Source organism: Microtus pennsylvanicus, chromosome X (assembly GCF_037038515.1).
Source record: "Microtus pennsylvanicus isolate mMicPen1 chromosome X, mMicPen1.hap1, whole genome shotgun sequence".
NCBI classification, from domain to species: domain Eukaryota; kingdom Metazoa; phylum Chordata; class Mammalia; order Rodentia; family Cricetidae; genus Microtus; species Microtus pennsylvanicus.
Genome location: NC_134601.1, coordinates 26,300,630 through 26,321,562, shown reverse-complemented (window position 1 = coordinate 26,321,562; position 20,933 = coordinate 26,300,630). Strand labels below are relative to the sequence as shown.

The window sequence follows — 20,933 nt, the reverse complement described above, 5'->3', positions numbered from 1 at the left end:
AAGAAAGGAAGCAAATGAGAAATAAGCTATATAGTTATACAAGATGGAAAAGTTCAGTGATTTAATATACAGCAGGAAAACTGCAGTTAATTCAACTGTATTATCCGTTAAAACTTAGATAAGAACATACATATTAAGGGCTCAGACTATAAACAAAAACAAGAAAACTTTCAAAACTGATAGATATTTCTTTTTTTCTGTATAGCGATAACTCCATGATATATGCATATCAAAAGATTGTGTTAATGTCTTAGTCAAGATTGTTGTGATAAAACACTGACCAAAAGCAAGTTGGGGAGGAAAGGGTTTATTTGGCTTACACTTTCACATCATAGTCCATCACCAAAGGTAGTCAGGACAGGAACTCAAACAGGGAAGAAACCTAGGGACAAGAGATGATGCAGAGGCCATGAAGGATGCTACTTACTGGATTACTCAGCCTGCTTTCTTATAGAACCCAGGAAATGCCCTACAGGCTTGCCTACAGCCCGATCTTATGGAGGCATTTTCTTTTTTTAAAAAAAAAAATATATTAGATTTTTTTTTTTAAAAAAATACCAACCCAAGTTCCCACTCCCTCTCCTCCTCCCATTCCCTCCACACACCATCCCACCCCACCCCCATCTAATTCTCAGAGAAGGTAAGGCTCATTGCTTTGTGGAAGGTCCAAGACCCTCCCTACTATATCTAGGCTGAACAAAGTATACATCCAAAAAGAATAGGATCCCCAAAAGCCAGTACATTTAGTAGGGATAAATCCTGGTGCCACTGCCAGTGGCCCCTCAGTCTGCCCCAGCCATGCAACTGTCAACCACATTCAGAGGGACTAGTTTGGTCCTAGGCTTGTTCCTTCCCAGTCCACCTGGTGTTGGTGAGCTCCTATTAGTTCAGGTAGGCTGTTTCAATGGTTGAACCCATCATGGTCTTGACGTATTTTCTCATATTCTCATTCCTTCCACTCTTCAACTGGACTTTGGGAGCTCAGTCCAGTGCTCTGATATGGGTCTCTGTGGAGGCATTTTCTCAATTGAAGATGCTTCCTCTCAAATGACTATAAGTTGTGTCAAGTTGACATACAACTAGCCAGAACACTTACATATATTAAATGTATACACTATCAATAATTTTAAAGAACTAATAGACCTCAGATATAGCTTAGTGGTAGAATGCTTGCCTGGAGTGTACGAAGCCCCAGCTTTGAACCATATGGGGTACTGCAAAAACTCAATGAGTAGATAAAAGTAGCACTCTGAATTATATATTGTGTATACTGTTAGTTAAGATTTCAAGCTGTATATGATTCAAAACACTGCAATGGTTTCAAATTAATTTGAAAGCCACAAGTTCGCCAAATCTTTGTATTTAAAACCCATTACAGTGAAAGAAGTAGATTCTGTTCACAAACCTGTCAGAACACTTATTGTGAAAAATTTAATAAAAAATTAAAAAGACAGATCACTTGCTGAATAATTTAGTCTTACACTGACCTTAGAAGTAACAAGTTTACATAATCTAGCCCAAGTGTTACTTTACAGGTAGGCAAATAACAAACAACCATGGTAATTCATTTGGCCTAGATAACAGAGATAATTAGAAGCATAAACAGGTCTATTATTAGTTTTCCACAACAATTCTTCATTCTTTTCATAATAAAACTCCAAGTGCATTGTTGCGAAAAAAATAATATGTATATTTTTCACATGAACAGGAGGCAATGTGACATTGCAAAAAAATAAATATCATTATCTGAAAATAAAATGTATTCTTGTTTTCTGTTCTTTCTTTAGAATCTTCTTGTTTTATGGACTCAATAATTACTTAACTCTTTGAGGTTATTAATTGTTCCTCTTAAAAAGATTCTTTTTGGAACAACATCTCACTCTATTTTTGGTCTCCTTACCTATTTCTGAACATATCCATCTATCTATCTATCTATCTATCTATCTATCTATCTATCTATCTATCAATCAATCATCAATTCTATGTATCATCTATGCATTTAGTTGTCTAGTCTCTATCTGGAGACAGCAATACAAAAAATTTGATAGAGTATGTTAAAAATTTACAAGAATCAGCATCTTCACTCTGCAAAAGTAATACATTAGAAATATAATTGGAAAGAAGACAGTATTTTATATAGCAAGAAGAAAGACAAAATTCTCGGGAGACAGAGGCAGGCGGATCTCTGTGAGTTCGAGGCCAGCCTGGTCTACAGAGCTAATTCCGGGACAGGCTCCAAAAATCACAGAGAAACCCTGTCTCGAAAAAAAAAACAAAAAAAAACCAAACCAACCAACCAAACAAACAAAGACAAAATGCTTAGCCAGAATTGTATGAATCATTTGAGGAAAACAATACTGAAAGATGAAGTTTACATTACTAAATGGAAAGATATTTAATTTTAGAGCTGGGAGGACTCACATGGAACAAAAGCCAATTATCTTTGTATTAATTAACACATTTAATTAAGTTTCAATAAACTATCAGTTTCTCTTTTCATCTAAAAAATTTAGGCTCATAAGAAAAAAAAACAAAAAGTTTTCAAAATATTTAAAGCATGTATCAAAAATGTAATTTTATAAAATATGTTATGAAAACTCAAAATTTAAGTGTTTTTCATTCGATGTATTTTGATCATATTCTTTCCCCTACTCGAACTCCTCTCTGATCCTTACCAACTTCTATCCACCCAACTTCATGTTCTTTCTCTTTTTTTCCTTCTAAAACAAACAAATTAAAACAGAAAACCAAAACAAAATTTTTATTAGACAAAAGTACAAAAATTAAACCAAACAAAACCAAAAAGTACACAAAATGGAGTCTGTTTTGTGTTGGTCTCCTACTCCTGGGCATGAGACATGCTCTAGAGTGTGGTTAATATACCAAGTGTTCTTCCACTGATTAAAACCAAGAATCCCATTCAGGGCTGTCTTCCAAAGTCTCTCATTCTTTGTACTTTGTCCAGTTGTGGGTCTCTATGTTACTTTCCATGTACTACAAGAAGAAACTTCACTTCCATTTTATTGTCATGTCTCTTTAGCAGAACAATAGTATCTTGTTTTCCCCTAGGTCTACGGACTGTCTAGTCCCAGAAACTTGGCCACCTAAACAGTGTCAACTTGGGTTCTATCTCTTTGAATGGACCTCAAATCCAACCACAGAGTGGTTGGTTATTCCCACAAATTTTGTGCCATTATTGTACCAGCATAACTTCCAGCAGATCACCAATGTAGTTTACAGAGTTTGTAGCTGGGTGAGTGATTTCCTTTCCCCTCTGGTAACACACAGAGTACCTACCAATACTGTGGATGCTAGTCAGTAGTGATGAAGCTTCTAATTAGTCACCAGCTCTACTTCTCTGTCTTCAATGAGATATGAAACTGTTGTCTTTAGCAATATGGCCTTAACATCAGTCTATGGCGAGGAACCAATAGCCTTGGCTAAAGCTTGAGATGTTGGAGGGCTTCTATGGGGCCACTTTGGCTCATGACTCAACTAGATGTAACACGGTGCTGGCATAGGAGGTTTCAATTTATATTTCTAGTATTGGAAATGATGAGAAGATACAAGTGAATAGCATAGTGAATTGTAAAGATTCTTACAATTTAAAACAGCAGAAGAATAACAAAGAACCCCCAAGAAAATAACAGTAGTAACAAAAAAATATACCCTAAATTTAGGAATACAGAAAATGACCCTCTGGTTCTATGCCCCATTTTTAAATTGGGGTATCTGTTTTCTTGCTGTTCAGTCTTTTTAATTCTTTGTATGTTCTGGATATCAGTTCTCTGTCAGATGTGTAATTGGTAAAGATTTTGTTTCATTCTGTAGGCTGCTTCTTTGCTTGAATGATGATGCCCTTTTCTGTACAGAAGAAAGTTTTGTGAGGTCCCACTTACAATTGTTGGTCTTAATGTCTATGCTACTGAGGTCCTGTTCAGAAAGTCCTTTTCTGTGTAAGTTCAGATGTATTCCTTTATTTCTCTTCTATTAGATTCAAGAAATCTGATCATTAAAAAATGGCGTTTCCTTCTGTTAGTTTTTTTTGTGTGTCTTTTCTTATTTGAGATTGTAATATAATTACATTTCTCCCTTCATTTTCCTCTTCTCAAACTCTCCAATATACGCCTCTTTGCTCTCTTTCAAATTTATGTCATATTTTGTCATTGTTATTAAATACAGATAATATATTAAATCTTAATATATAAAACTTAATATATTAAATGTTATTAATTATATATTAGAAATCTAAACCTCTTAGGATGCATAATGCTATTTGTATTTATGTTTTCAGGGCTCACCATTTGGTATTGGACAAACAGTTGTGGGGCTTTTCCCTGGTGATGACTATTTCTCCCAACCTTAGCATCCCTTAGTTGTCTGTAGTTCTTTGAGTAGCTTTCAGTAGGGTTGAGGCCTCAGGGATTTTCCCACATCCACATCCACTTTGGCATGCATATTGGTATGGGTATCTTATTTTTTTATTCAAAGAGTTATTTCTTTGTTATGTAACAATATTCTGTCTTCATGTATGCCTGTAGGCCAGAAGAGGACACAAGATCTCATTACAGATGTTTGTGAGCTACCAAGTGGTTGCTGGGAATTGAATTCAGGACCTTTGAAAGAGCAGGCAGTGCTCTTAACCACTGAGCCATCTCTCCAGCACCAGGTATCTGGTCTTATGTTGAGATCCTTGATCCATTTGGAGTTGTTTCATACAGGCTGATAGATTTGAACTTAGTTTTGTACTTCTATTTACAGCTAACCAATTTGACCAATACCATTTGTTGAAGATGCTGGGTTTTTCCAGCATATGTTTTTGGCTTCTTTGTCAAAAATCAGGGGTCCATAGGTATGTGGATTCTTACCACTGTCTTGAATACAATTGATCAATGCGTCTGCTTTTATGTCAATAACATGCTGTTTTCATTACTATATCTCTGCAATATGATATGAGATCATGAACGGTGATTCTTCCAGCAGTTCTTATTATTAAGAATATTTTTTGCAATCATAAGTTATTTTGAACTTCCATACAAACTTCAAGGTTATTTCTTTCAATTTTTGTAAAGAACTGTATTGGAATTTTGATGATTGCATTGAATCTGTAGATTGCATTTAGTATGATGGCCATTTCACAATATTTTTCCTGTAAGTCCATTTGCACAGAAGTCTTTCCATCTTTTGATGTCTTTTTCAATTTTTATCTTCAGTGTCTTAAAGTTTTTATTATATAAGTCTTTTACTTGTTTGGTTAGAATTATTCCAAGATTATACAATAAAATTTAGGTTATTGTGAAAGGTATTCTTTGCTTGCCTGATTTCCTTATCAGTGTCTTAGTCATTTGTATACAGGAAGGGTACTGATTTTTTGTGTTAATTTTGTGTCTTTTTATTATGCTGAAAGTGTTTATCAGTAGTAGAAGTATATTTCAGTCATCAACTAAGGTAAATTATTCGGGGGTGTTTATATCAGTTAGGCAACTTTCTCAATCATTACACTTGGAAGTTTCTCATTGTGATGAACAACTGTATTTTAAGTCTTTTAGGGCCCAGCTCTTCTTGGAGAATAGGTTCATTTTTATTTTCTACCTGGTGTTGCTCTTTTTAAAATTCTCCTATGATTTGCTGTACATCGACAGAGAAATTCTCTATTGCATTTTCCCAATTTTCATGGGAGATTTTTCCCATGCTTCAATGTTGTTTGGGGGAAACCCATACTCTCTCTCTCTCTCTCTCTCTCTCTCTCTCTCTCTCTCTATATATATATATATATATATATACACACACACATATATATACATACATATATATATACATATATATACACATATATATGTATATATATATACTAAAAATTTGGCAGAAATAGTAGTGGTGATTGGACAACAAAACCATGGTGTAAAATGTCTCCTTAGCCTACTGTGCACATAATTATTTTTAAATCCATCACTAATTTTCTGGCTTTTTCAGGCAAATGTAACTTTAATTCATGAGCAACTCCTGGAATTTTATCAGCTATCAGAGATGACAGGTGTTACAGAAGAATGATAGATTAATTTAAAAATTTTAATTAAAATATAATTATATTATTCCCCTCCCCTTTCTTCATTTCCATCCCTTACATTCCTCTCCCTTGAATCCATTCATGACCCCCACCTCACTCCCTCTCAGATCCATGGTATTTCTTTTATTGTTATTGTTATACACACATATGAATGCATAAATATATAAATATAAGCACAGTTTAAACTAAAGTTATCGTTTTGTAAAATGGATAACATTTTCTCCCAAATTTAGTTTTCTACCCATTTCTCTAGATTTTCTTTTTATGGGACTTGTAATTTGGGGGTAGGGTTTTATATCTAGGAATTTAACTTTCTGGATTATAATATTTTAAGATTGTGAATTTCAGGAATTCAGTCTTGAGGGATTTTGATCTCAACATTGATAATTATGGCAGTTGGTTTTGTATCTAGATTACGATTGATATAATCTCTTTTCTTCTTCTTCCTTACTCTTTTCATAAAGTTCAGAAGTATTATGTACATTTTCACTATTTGCAATACTACTTATTCCCTTTACAAAAGAAAACTGCTCCTATTAAACAACAACTTCCCCACTCTCTTCCCATAGTTCATGATTACCATCACTCTAGTTTCTGTCTCTATTTTAGGTACCTGACATAAGTGAACTTATACACTATTTGTCTTTTGGTCTCTGACTTATTTTATTTATTATGTCTTCAAGGTACACTCATGTTGGAGCATATGCCAATCTTTATAAGATTAAATAATACTACCTTTTATATGTATCCTATATTTTATCCATCCATCCATCCATCCATCCTTCCATCCATCTATTTATTCACTGACATTTGGGCTGTTTCTATCATTTGGCTATTGTGAATTATTCTGCTGTGGATGTGGGTATATAACTATCTGTTTGAGATTCTGCTTTAAAATTTTTTGTGCATATACTCTGCTAATGGAATTGAATTATGGGGTAATTCTACATTTATTCTTTCAGAAATTTTCATATTATTTTCACACAGAACTTGTGTTAGTTTATTTATATCTTCTTCACCAGTTAGAAAAAGTTCAAATTTATCCACATTTTCCAACCACTATTAAGATTTCCTGCTTTGTATTTTTAAAATAATAGCCAACTTTGCATATTTTAGATACTAATTCCTCATCAGAGGAACAGTTAGCAAAGTTTTTCTCCCATTCTGTAGTCTGTCTCTTCATTTGGCGGACATTTTCCTTTGTAGTACAGAAACTTTTATTTTGTGAGGTCCTATTTGTCGATTGTTGGCCTTATTTTTGGAGTGGCCAGAGTGTCATTTAGAAAGGAACTGTCTGTATTTAGGGTACTCTTTACTTTTCCTTCTAGCTTTATATTTTTAGTCTTCACGTTGAGGTTCTTTATTCATTTGGAGTTGATTTTTGCACAGGGTGCAAGATAAGGTCTAGTTTGATTCTTCTACATGTAAACATAGGGTTTTCCCAACATCCGTTCTTTTTTTGTTAATTGAAAAGAAATATTTCTCAAATAAAATATTTTGATCATGGTTTCCTCTCCCTCATCTCTTCCTAGATCTTTTGCATCTCCCCAATTATCCAACTCTATATCTTCTTTCTCTTTCTTTAGAAAACAAATAGGCAGGCAGACAAACAAACACACAAACCACAGAACAAACAGGAAAAACAGTGCAAAAACACGAGAAACATATATAAATTCAGATACATACACAGGCTCACACAGAAATTCCGTAATAAAAAATAAGAACCTACAAGTAATAAGCAAAAGATCAGAAAGGTTAAAAAAAAGGGCCGAACAAAGCATTATTAGACAAATATAACAAAAGTTACCATTGCGTTCATTTTCTATTTCCCATCTACCACTGATGTGTGTGATTCCTCTCTGTATGCTGTTGATATTTTTTTTTATCATTGGTTAATAAGGAAGCTGCTTTAGCCTATGGAAGGGCAGAAAAAAATAAAGTGGGAAATCCAAGCAGAAATAGAGGAGGAAAATAAGTCGAGTCAGGGAAACACCATGCATTTCCCCAAGAAACAAGAAGTAACAAACCATAACCCTCATGGTAAAATATAAAAGAATAGGAATGAGTTATTTTAAGATGCAAGAGCTAGCTAGGAATATGCCTGAGTCATTGGCCAAACACTGTTATAATTAATATAGTTTCTGTGTGATTATTCAGGTCTAGGCAGTTGGGAAACGAAGGCACAGTCTCTATGATTTGTAAATCCAGTGAGACTTCATTAGAGAAAATTTCTCCTTTGTGAGTAGTTGACACTTGAAGACAATTTTTTGCTAGGGTTGGGGCTTGTATCCACTTTCCCTCCCAGTGCTGAGACTCCATCTAGTGTAGACCTGAGCAGACCCTGTGTATGCTGCCACGGTCTAAGTGAATTCATATATCTAACATAATTTCTTGAATATTTGAGGATGGTGTCTTTTCTTCAAGTGTAGATTTTGGTTTTTGGCCTCTTTGTCAAAAAAATATTCAAAAAGTTGGGTGTAGTTATATGTTTATCTATCTAGATCTTCAAATGTACTCTGTCGATCTGTTTGTTTTGAAATAAAAAGTAAATCTAAAGTAAACAAATGAAAGGTTCTATGGACTGAACAGAAATTTTTCAAAAGAAAACATACAAATGTCTAATAAACATTTTTAAATATCCAACATCAGCAGCCATCTGGGAAACACAAGTTAAAATTGTTTTCCAACTCCATTTCATCTCAGTCAGAATCGCTAATAACAGGAAAACAAATGACAACAAATTCTGTCAAATACGTGAAGAAAGAAGGACTTATTTACTGTTGGTAGGAATGTGTAGTGATATTTTATGTTTTAACAAATAAAGCTTGCCTGAAGATCAGAGTGCAAAGCTAAGCCACTAGAGGCCAGGGAGTGGGTGGCACACACTTTTAATCCTAGGACCGAGGACTCAGGGGACAGAGGCAGAGGGATCTCTGTTAGTTCAAGGCCACTCTGGGCTACACAAGATTGTATGTGTTTAAAAGAGAAGCAGAGTTCGCACAAAAGTTGATTTCAGCACTTGGGATCCCACACCTTTAATCCAAGCACTAGAGAGGTAGAGACAGGAGGGATGTGGCTGAGCAGAGAGGGGAATATAAGGTGGAAGGAGACAGGAGCTCAGGGCAGTCTGAGGTTTGGTGGAGAAAGTTTGCAGTCTTCTAGCTTCTAGTTAGAGGACGAAGCCTGAGGAGACAGTCTGAGGATAGGATTACCCTTTTGGTCTGAGTATTGGTAGAGGTAAAAGAACTCTTTAGTGTCTGGCCGCTCTGCTTTTCCGATCTTCAGCATTAACTCCTATATCTGACTCTGAGTTTTTATTATTAATACCAATTAGAATTCTGCTGTGGGAACTCCTTCAGCCAGTAGCCTTTAAGATACCAGCCCACTTAGGCATGGTCTCTTATACTATACATGCAGCCGTAAAGCTTTCACTTGCTCTCTCTATCTCCACTGCTGGATTCGGTTCCTGTTCTCCATTCATGCAGAGGATTGTGATCTGGTAGTCTATCCCTGAAGAAAGAACTCTTTATTATACTCAATTCTGACCTAGTGCGGGATTACTTTATAGTGTCCATCTTCAGAATTCGTGCTGCAGGAATGGAAATTGGCACAGCCAATTTACTATAGAAATCAGTGCAGAGGTTTCTAAAAATGCCAAAAATAGAACTCTCATATGACAGAACTCTACCACCCTTGCACATATATCCAAAGAACTCTATACTTTATGGCAGAGATGGCTGCTGATCCTTGCTCCTTGATACTTTATCTAATTATCCAGGCAATGCAATAAGCCTAGATGTCTACCAACAGATGAGTGAATAATTAAAAATGTCATTCATATATACAATTTAGCCATAAAATTAAATTATCAAATTTGAAGAAAATGGATAGAACTGGAAAATACTAAGTGATGAAATGGATACCCAGAGAGACAAATTCCATATGTTCTCTCTCATATGCTGATCTTAGGTTTTAATTTTTAGATTCCAGAGTTTACATTCCAATTAGTGTTAGTGAGGAGTCAGGAAGTATTTAAAAAGCCATGGAAGAGAGGGGTACATTAAAGCAGCAGACAGTAAACCCCACAGAATATGAAAGTGGAGGAATAGAATACTAAGTGTGCAAAGATTTAAACAGGCACAGAGGCAAGGAATGGAGAAAACTGAGAATGGGAAAAGGGTTAAGAAACTTAAGGATATATGAAAAGCATTTAGAAACTTACTAGTTTATAATAATACTTAAAAAAATAAAAAAGAAAGATCCTGAAAGAGAGGTAAATTGCATGGGTGGATAATATTGCTTCCAGGAATCATCGTTTTTAAATAAAAATCCTAGTTCCAGGTATAGGTAAATCCTCTAATGAGTTGTTGATCATGGCATCCTCAGAGACTCCTGAAACAACACAGGCATTCCCCATTTCTTGTTGTTGCTAGTTCATACTAATTGGTACGAACATTGTTGAAGACATCATATGTTGTGACTACAGAACTCAGATAAATCAAGCTAAAGGTAAGTTGGAAGACCCTTTCCTACTGGCTAACATGTATAGTGTCTAAGGTGTTATACAGACTTCTGGGGAGATTTGTTATTAGCAGTCTTACCCAGCTATGGACTCTGCATGCCACAATACTGGCCCGCCAGGAAATACCCACTGAAGGAAGCAGTAGTGGCTGACTGTCCTCTGGTTAGCAACCGGTTTCAGATTGAATTTGAGGCCTGCTCAATGGGAGAAAGTACCTGGTACTGTAAATATTGTTAAAATCTATAACTGGGTGGTCATAGGTTCTAGGAGGAATCCACTACTGTTCTTTTGCTAAATAAACTTATTGTCCAATTGCCTTGTAAATATTTATTTGTAAGCCAGTTGACCAGTGTTAACTCTCAGCCTGGGAAGACCTTTCTGTAGTGGGCAGTGGTTAACACAGGAACTAATACTTAGCTGAGAATAAATGAGTTGAAGTTTAGTGTTGAGCTCCAAATGGAATACCTATATCACACCTCCTCCAAGGTTGAGGGAACATCATAGAAAATAAGGAGAAAGAACGTAAGAGTCAGAGGCTGGGGAAGAGTGTTAGTAAATGCTATAGCTATGAAATGGCAGTTGCAATTGAGAACACAAAGCACTTATGGATGCCTCCACATGGTCTGCACAAGGTTAGGCCCTTCAACATTCTATCATTGAAAAGATGAGGTATATACAAGCCCCCACACTTTCCTGAGGAGATTTAGGCAGTTTATGGTTGCCAGATGTTGAAGTGTCATTTTCTTCATAGGATAGCCACTGTTAAGTTGTCTGTATTCTAGTGAATAACTTCCTACCCAAACTCATACAAAGAACTCTAAATTCAGTAGGTGAAAGAGAGAATGGGGAGATGTGACGGGCTTAGATGCAGAAGAAAGGGAAAGCAAGAGTCATGAGATAATTATAATCAATAATGCATGTAGTATATAATTATAAAGATTATATATATTATATATAATGCAATATATAATAATATTAATAATCACATACATGTGTATGAAATTGTAAAAAAAATAATAGACAGCATAATGGATATCTAATTTGATATGGGAGTGTCATATATCAATCTGTTGATTTCATTGGTTAAGCAATAAAGAAACTGCTTGGCCCTGATAGGTTAAAACATAGGTGGGAGGAGTAAACAGAACAGAATGCTGGGAGGAAGAGGAAATGAGCTCAGAGACGCCATGCTCCCCTCTCCCGGGCAGATGCGAGATGCGATAGCTCTGCTCTCTGGGGCACACGCGATGAAGCTCCAACCCAGGATGGACATAGGTTAGACTCTTCCCTGTAAGTGCACCTAGTGGTGCTACACATATGATTAGAAATGGGCTAAATTAATATGTGAGAATTAGCCTAGAAGAGGCTAGATAGAAATGGGCCAAGCAGTGTTTAAAAGAATACAGTGTCCGTGTAATTATTTCAGGGCATAAGCTAGCAGGCGGCCGGGGTGCTGGGGACGCAGCCCCGCTGCTCATATTACAACACTAATTGTCATTAGAATTGCCTTTCTCTAATGACTAGTGATGCTGAACTTCTTTTTATGAGGTCATTAACTGTCTTTATATTTTCTTAGAAGCCTAACTATCCAAGTTCTTTTCTTATTTTTGATCTTTATTCAGACACATTATAAACCTGCCCACTTTTTGCCTATTTTTTGAATTGTATTGCTTCCTTACTGTTCAGTTGAAGGCACTGTGTGTGTGATATTAATATTGTATCAAGCACATGACTTGCAAATGTTATCTCCTATTTTGTAGGTTGACCTCTGTTGAGTGTCCTTTGATGTGCAAAAGTTTTACATTTAATCAAATCCAGTATCTATTTTTTGCTTCTGTTTTTGCTGTCACATCCAAGAAATTTATTACCAAATTCAATGCCCTGAAGTTCCCCTATTTAATACCAATAGCTTTATAATTTTGGCCCTTAGATTTAGGTATTGTTCCATTTAATTTTACTTTTGCATATAGCTATTCTGAGACAGGGCCTCTCACTGAACCTGGAGCTCACTGACTAGTTGGTCAGGAAGCCCAATGATCTTTCTGTCTCCGGTGCTGAGATTATAGGGACATAAAACAGCACTTAGTTATTTGCATGTATGCTGGAATTTGAAGTCAGGTACTAATGCTTATACATTTTATTGACTGAGTCATCTTTCTAGTCCCTATATATGGGGTTTTTATTCTGTTGTGCTGTTCTATATAACAATCATTATAATTTGATCACTGCAACTTTGATATCAGATTTTAATTCAGAAACCATGATACTTCCAAAATTTGTTCTTTTTTTGTTTTAGGATTGATTCTGCTGTTTGAGATTCTGTATGATTTTCAGATGGATTTGGTGCACTGTGATTTTAATAAGGATTGCATTGAGTCTGTGTGGGCTACTTTTTGCCAATTTGGTACAAACTACCTTGGAAGAGGGAATCCAATTTAGAAATTCTTTCCATTAGATTGACCTGCGAGTATTTCTGTGAGGCATTTGCTGATTAATAATTGATATGGGAGGGCCCAGTCCCTTTGGTGCGGTGCTGCCCCTGGACAAGTGGTCCTAGATTGTTCAATAGAGTGATATAAAAGAAGATGTTTCTCATAAGCAGGACCTACATTCACAGTTATGCATATCATCAGTTCACTATTTCTGAAGGCTATCCTGTTGCACAAATACACCATATTATTTCACCCTCTCATTAGTTAAAGTATATTGTGTTGTTTCCAGTTTGAGGCTAGTATAGATAAAACAGACATACGCATTAAAAGAGAAGAAAGCAAGCCAAGAAAGTCATGGGGAGGAAGCAAGTGAACACTGTTCCTTTGTGATCTGTTTCAGATCCTACCTTGAGTTCCTGCCTTGGCTTTGCTCCATGTTGGACCTGTAAACCAAAGAAACTCTTCCTCTCCAAGTTGTTTTTGGTCATGGTGTTTATCACAGCAACAGAAAGCAAACTAGAGCAGAGTCTGGAGAACACTTTGGGTAGAATCAAAATCTTAAAAATATTAAGTCTTTTAATTTATCAATATGGATATCCTGCCATTAATTTTTCTTAATTACTTGTAGCACCATTTTATAACTTTCAGTGTCTTTCACCTGCTAGGTTAAGTTCATTCTTAAGTATTTTATTATTTTACTTTTGATGTTATTTTTTAAATTTCTTTTTTGGATTGTTCTTTGGTATTGTAAAGAAACACAATGGGCTCTATGTGTTGATTCTATAGTTTGTAATATTGCTAAATTAATAATATATTTGTTCTTAGAGATCACAATCTTGCCTTCATTTTGTGCTACTTTTGTATGCCTCAGTTTTCTTATCCATGAAATGGTGTTAATGACAGTATCTAACTCATAGGCTTCACATCAGGATTATATGAGTTCATCTACATATCAAGAACAGTATCTGGCTCATAGTACTCATTTAATAAGTATTTTTGCATTACTCTGTATTTTACATGAAAGAAATGAAACTAAGACATAATTATACTTTTACAAGTGTCATTGCATAAGACAAAGTGAAATTTAAAAATGAATCAATTTAAAGAAAAATTTCAAGGGAACTAAAGTACACATGTTCCATGAGAATAAATTAATGACAAGACACCTATATTTATATATTCATAGACTTACTGTTGTTAAAGTTTCAGTCCCATCTAATAACCGTACAGAGTCAATAGAATCCCTATTAAAAGTGCAATGATTTTATTTTGCAAGCTTCTAATATTTGGAAAGTGACAGATGCCTTAAATGTATCGAACTATGGCCTGTCACCCAAAAGACTACTTTTTGAAAAGCAGTACGTTGTGAAGCTTTACATCTTGTTGTTCCCTCTTCTTTCCCTATAAATGTTTCAAAGATGTTAGAGCAGTTTTTCATCATAACTTTCCCTTTCTTTGTCTACCTAAGTCAAAACTAATTCTTAGAAAAGACATTTGGGTTGAAAATTAAATGAAAAATCCATGTCACCATATAGCTCATCATCACCCCTACCCTAGACCCACAAACTTGCATTGAGCAGTTGTGGGAGCCCGTGTCATTTCAACACAGATAATTATTTTCCCTAACTGGACTGAAACGGAGTCGCGAGGAATAATCAGATGCAACTTACATGGTCATCACGGAAGGGCATCTCAGAGTCTTTTCTCCTGACGATTTCCCACGTCTGTTCTCCAAACAGCTTATAAACCATCACATAATTTGAGCGGGAAAATACATTAGGTTGTCAGCTAGGTAACCAGGTGAATGCCTTCTGTCACATCCGCATCTACCTGTTTGCTGAAGTGTGCTAACTGTCATGTAGGCCTGAATTAGCATCTTTATAAGATATCCTCCAAATTACAAAGGAAGGAGCACCAAACATTCTGACCATTAGGTCATCAGCTTTAGCCAACACCTCTCCTCAGGTGATCTACATTTATAATAAAAGAGGAGCAGCACATCCTGGCTATTGTTAGGCAGAGACAGCTTGTCTGCAGAGCTACGTGACCACCTCAGATCAGGCCTATGGCTTTTGTGTCTGGCTGCCATGCCATACAGAAATATGGGCCTACAAGCAGTGAGAAGTATTATGCTCCTCCAATTTGGAGAATGGATGGTACCAAGTCTCTTGAAGTATTCCTGGTTATTAGCCTGGTTTGGAATTTGGAGTGTGATGGATCCAAGTGTTTAGATACCGAGACTATTCAGGTGCCAGAAGCAGTGACATACAGAGCAGGAGGTGGGAGTAACAAACTCTTCCCTAATTATTTTAAAATATTGTCTCTGATCTCTCTTTTATAAAATTTTATAAATACTATTACAAAAAGTCTTGTAAATAAATAAAAACATCGCACACCAAAATTAACCAGACCTAAAGTCTATGCAACTAAATGAACTTTTACACAGTAAAACATGCATTCAGAAGGGTAGAGGTGGAGTTTCACATCAAATTATGCACTTGCAATATTGATATATGCTATGCACGTATCCACCACCAAACCCAAAAGATTTATGACAGAATTAGAACTAAGAAATCAATTGGCTTTTTATTTTCTTTCATAACTCATGCCCATTATATATTCTCATTAATCACTCTTGTATATAGCCTTTCTTGTCCTCATTTCTTCATGTTATTTATATGTACATCTGTTGAATTTCAGGTGTTGGATAATGTGGACTGGTTTCACAATTACGAAATGAAGAGGCTCATCTCATCAATAACATGAGACTCTCATGCCCTTGTTTAAGAAAGCACAACAATCATGAAAAGAGGTTTATGTTATATTAAATGTAGGCTCAAACCAAACTAGTTTCTAGTACCTAAAATATCCATGGTTTCCTTTTGGAGGGTCATTTTCTGGATAAACATAGGAAACAGCATGAGTGTAACTCCCTGAATTCAATTTTTGATTATGATTAGAGGACCATTCTTGTCACGCTGAGAGCAACATTATTTTATTCCATGAACCTCTTTTAAATTTTATTATTCAAATAATTATCTTTTGAAATGCTGTTCTTGTACTTGCCCATTTTCTCATTTTTGATGGTTGTTTTATGAAACTTGGGAAGGACATCCTTTGACGGTGAGTTTATGAATTATTTGAGAAGTTCTTCAGGATCCTTTACCTGCTTGTATTTTTTTTTCATTTTGGCAAAAGTTTGTATTTTTAATTGCATAATTTCACTGTGCATTGTTAGACATTTGCAAGAAAGAGAGGCAATTGCCAGATATGCTGGAACTTACCTGGTAAGCCACAACCTCATGGTGATACACAGATGAATAGAAATGTGTTAATTTAAGATATGAGTTACTTAATAAGAAACCTGAGCTAATAGACCAAACAGTGTTGTAATTAATACAGTTTCTGTGTGATTATTTGGATCTGAGTGACTGGGAAAAGAATAAGAAGCCTCTGTTTACAGAAATGGATGGAACTAGGCACCAGTGGTGTTCAATAAGTGATTTTGAAATAGGACTCAATATTATTATGGTATGTAAAACTTTGCTCCTTGTAGTGATTTTTTTAAAAAAAATAAGTAGATGCCAACATTGTAAATCTCAACAATCCTTGAGAAAGAATACCTCCAACATCAGTGAACCAGAACATAAAATGGTTTAAACTCAATTTAAACTAAACCCATCTCTACCTGAAGCCATTGCAAAATGGGCTTACAGTGGTTACTTAATAAAGAAAAGATACTCAGGAAAACACTCTTCAGACTATAGCTGGTTTAATCAGGCTATACAATGAATGAAGGGTATGAAATTTCAATTCTACTTGTATGCCAGTTTCATAGGTACAGGCAGAAGATGTGAAATTTTTCTGAGTTAGACATAACAGATTTTATTAGTCGTAACACAGAAAACATCAAGAACTTCATATTCCTGACAGATCTCTGTGACCATTCATGGAGTGGGTAACTAAGGTGGAAGCTATGAACATGGTCAGATCACATAAAAGCTCAGGTGTAGTACAAGACAGATATTGGGGTTCAAGCTGAAGATCAGAAAGACAAAGCAGCCAAACCACTAGAGAGTTTTCACTTCTATCAAGGCTCAGACAAACAAAGGGGTGATCCTGTCCTCAACATGGCTGCAGACTGCAATGCTCTCCACCAAACCTCAGACAACAATGAGCTCTTGTCTCCTCCTGCCTTATAGACCTCTCTCCACCCAGTCATTTCACTCCTGTCTCTACCTCCCTAGTGCTGGGATTAAAGGCATATGACTCCCAAGTGTTAGGAACACCTTTGTGTGAGCTCTGTTTCTCTTTTTAGACAGATCCAATCTTGTATAGCCCAGGCTGGCCTTGATTCCTGGGATTAAAATGTGTGCCACCACTCCCTGACCTCTAGTGATTTCACTCTGCACCTTGATCTTCAGGCAAGATTTATTTATTATAACACAAATAAAATATCACTATACCCTATAAAACTTAAGGAAGCCAAATCTTTTATTATAGGATGTATATATAACCTTTGGTCTGGAAGTAAACATCATACATACATACATGCATACATGTACACATTTACACATGTATGCATACACACATAGTGTTTCTTTACCTAGCCACCCCATTAATGAAATGAAGAATACTACTCAAGAGTTATAGGAATGGCCAAATATATAACATTCAACATTATACAGAGGATGTCCACAGTCACATATCATAATGGATACTTTGCAGGGCCATGTGCAATTGCACCACCATCAGAGTTAAAAACCAGAGACAGTGAGATTCAAGCTTTGTCGTAGCATAAAGTTGAGCGGCCTTCTGGTGAAGGGCAGAATTGGTTGTTGGGATAATTCTGCAAGATGGTAATGAACTGAAACCTGCTATTCAAAGGTAAGCATCAATGGTTTTCTTGTTTCCTTTGTAAAGGGGGATGTTTGTCTGGGACTGTACTGCACAATAAACAGATCTCTTTGTCTTGGAGAAAGAAGCGATTTTTGTCTTTCATAACAGTTTACAATACAAATATTCTCCAAAATATAGTTAGGGTACCTGCTCACATGAGAAGTGGAAATATGAGAAACCTGTGGATAATTGGCTTCCAACACATTGTCAACAAGATTAAAAGACAGTGCATTTTGATTAGGATAATACTAAAATAAAAGTCACAGAAAATACAACCATTTGGATAAGCTGGGCAATAGTTGTATAGTTCTTAATAATGATGGGTAAGGGAAAACTGTAAAATGAACCTTTTAATACAATATTTTTATTAATTCATTGAGAATTTCCTTCAATATATTCTGATCATACTCACTCCTTCCCACTTAACGTTTCCCAATCCACCCTCCAACTCCCCATCGTTTCTTCTTCTTCTTCTTCTTCTTCTTCTTCTTCTTCTTCTTCTTCTTCTTCTTCTTCTTCTTCTTCTTCTTCTTCTTCTTCTTCTTCTTCTTCTAGAATTCACTGTTTTCAATTTTGTTGCTCATATATTCATTGGTGTGGGCTCATCCACTGAAGTGTGGGTGACCTACAAATGGCTATACCCTTAAAAGAAAACCAAATCCAAATCTCCCTTCTTCAGAAGCCACTAATTGTCTATACCTTTTAAAAGGGGTGGAGACTCATGAACCCCTCTCCTCCTCCATGCTGGAATGTTGACTGATTTGATCTTTCTCAGGTCTCGTGGGGGCAATCACAGCTGCTGCGGATTCATTACAGTGGAGGGCCTGTAATGTCCAGATGACACAATTTTCATCTTGTCCTCTTAAACCTCTGGCCCTTACTCTCTATCGCCTTTCCACAACAGTCTGCAAGATTTGTGAGTATGTGATGGTTAGGTTTTTAGTTTTATTTTTTAAAAATTTTAATTTGTGAACTTGACATAAGCCAGGGTCATCTGGGAAGAAGGAATTTCATTCGAGAATATTCCTCTTTCAGTTTGACCTGGAGTTAGGCAATGCTATGGGGGATTTTCTTGACTAATTGATGTGTTGAAGATCCACCCTACTGTAGGAAATGCCATCCCTGGATAGGTGGTCCTGAATTCCATAAAAAAAAAAACACTATAAAAGAACTGAGAAAGCCACAGGGAGCAAGTGTTGGTGGATATTTGATCACACTGTGACACTTGAGAGTGTAAATAAAGTTAACTTTGAATCAGGGGGCAGAGGCAAGGACGAGCTGACCAGAATTAGCCATAGAGATTTTGGAGGACTCAGGATATGATATGATAGAGAGGCATAGGAAACAGTAGAGGGTTTAGAAATATTCATAAGCTCTTTTGATCAGGGAAACATGAGGAGAGAGGGTCAGCTGGTCATTCCTCTGCTGTTTTCTTGATCTTTCAGGATTTTACCACAATATCTGACTTCCGAATTTTTAATTAATTAATAATAGAAAAATTTAGATAAACTCTTCGAGCAAGCCAGACCATCTTCCATGGTCTCTGTCTTAGTTCCTATCTTTACGTTCCTGCCTTAGAGTCTCTCAATGATGGACTGTTATTGGGGACATGTAAGCCAAATAACCAGTTCCAAGTTGCTTTTGGCCACAGTCTTTATTACAGCAATAGAAACCGAACTAAGACAAGGGTGATATGAATGTCCTATTTGTTGCCGGGAATTCAGTGCACTTACTCTGCACTTTGACCAGTTGTTAGTTTCTGTATTAACTACTATCCACTGCACAAAACAATGAGATCTGAAAGGTACACTATTCTATGGGTTTAGAAATAGGAATTTAGAAGGCAGCTTAATACAGTGCTTTTTAACTGCATACCAATGGGGAAGTCTTTATATTCTAAATATTTGACCATCAACAGGTATTAGATTTGACGTGGTAATCTTAGCTTTCTAGTGAAGTGAATAAAATTCTTTACACTGTAGATAAAGAAGAATGTGAAAAACAAATTACAAACAAATCAAAAGTTGAACAGACATAAGAAATATTTTTGGGAAATATTTTTTCTACAAATGCTGCTTTTTCCATGAGATATGGCATCCTATAGAACAATCTACATCAAATTTCTATTTCTATAATATTATAAACATTTCTGTAAAACTAAAACTAGATGCACCATAAGATCCAGCTATCTTATCTCCAGGTTAAACCTACAGGAAATGAAACTGACATAGTAGGCCAAAGAGATATCTGCATACATATACTAATTGTGACATTACTTGCAATAGATTAAGACATAGAACAAGTCCAGGTGCCAAGCAATAGGTGAATGTAAAAATAAAGTATGGTTCACACAATGGAATATTAGTCAGTCATAAGGAAGTACAAAACCTTATCGCTCATAATAAAGGGTGAAACTGGAGTATTGTATTAAATTAAAGTCAGACACAAGAAGACAAGGCATAATACAGTTTTACTCTTATTTGGAAACTAAAAAAAAATGGCAACCTGCATAGTAGAATAGTAATGGGAAAGTGAGAAGAGTATGGATAAAAAGGCAGCTAGATCTGAGTAGTGCATGCCTTGTGTAAGTATGGAACTGTCCCACTGGAGATGTTTGCTATGTATTACTAGTACACCAAAAAGAATAAAACGAAGCACAAATAGTAAAAAATAAAATGCTCTCTTCTTAGATACCTCTTAAGTCTTTCTCGTTTCTTGCACTAAAATCATTCTCTCCATCCTCCCTGAATTTGGTGTGTTTTGTCTGCAGTATTTATTAGAATAGTTAACACACCCCAACACTACTATAATAGTTTCCCCCTATCCTATGACACCTATGACTCTTGCCTCCAAATAGCTTCCAATCTGGTAGATGCACTTTCGTTCTTTTTTTTTCAGACTATACTGGTATATTTAGGATTTAGTGTAGCACATTTATTGCTGAATGAGCAAATCCCTACCATGAGTGGAGATAAGGGGCGCTGTGCTGACCCCGCTGCCCGGCACAGCCCTT

At 35.9% G+C, this 20,933-nt stretch overlaps 1 protein-coding gene and 1 long non-coding RNA gene across 2 annotated transcripts in view; both read right to left on the bottom strand.

Annotated features, from left to right (window-relative positions):
- The window catches only part of Tnmd (tenomodulin), a 52,071-nt gene extending 37,299 nt beyond the window's left edge, over positions 1-14,772 (bottom strand). The window contains exon 1 of the mRNA XM_075958496.1: positions 14,692-14,772. Within this exon, the coding sequence (XP_075814611.1) occupies positions 14,692-14,772 (81 nt within the window). The remainder of the gene's footprint in view (positions 1-14,691) is intronic.
- LOC142841772 (uncharacterized) overlaps positions 1-20,933 on the bottom strand; it is a 345,599-nt gene that overhangs the window by 259,219 nt on the left and 65,447 nt on the right. The gene's annotated exons all lie outside the window — the stretch shown is intronic.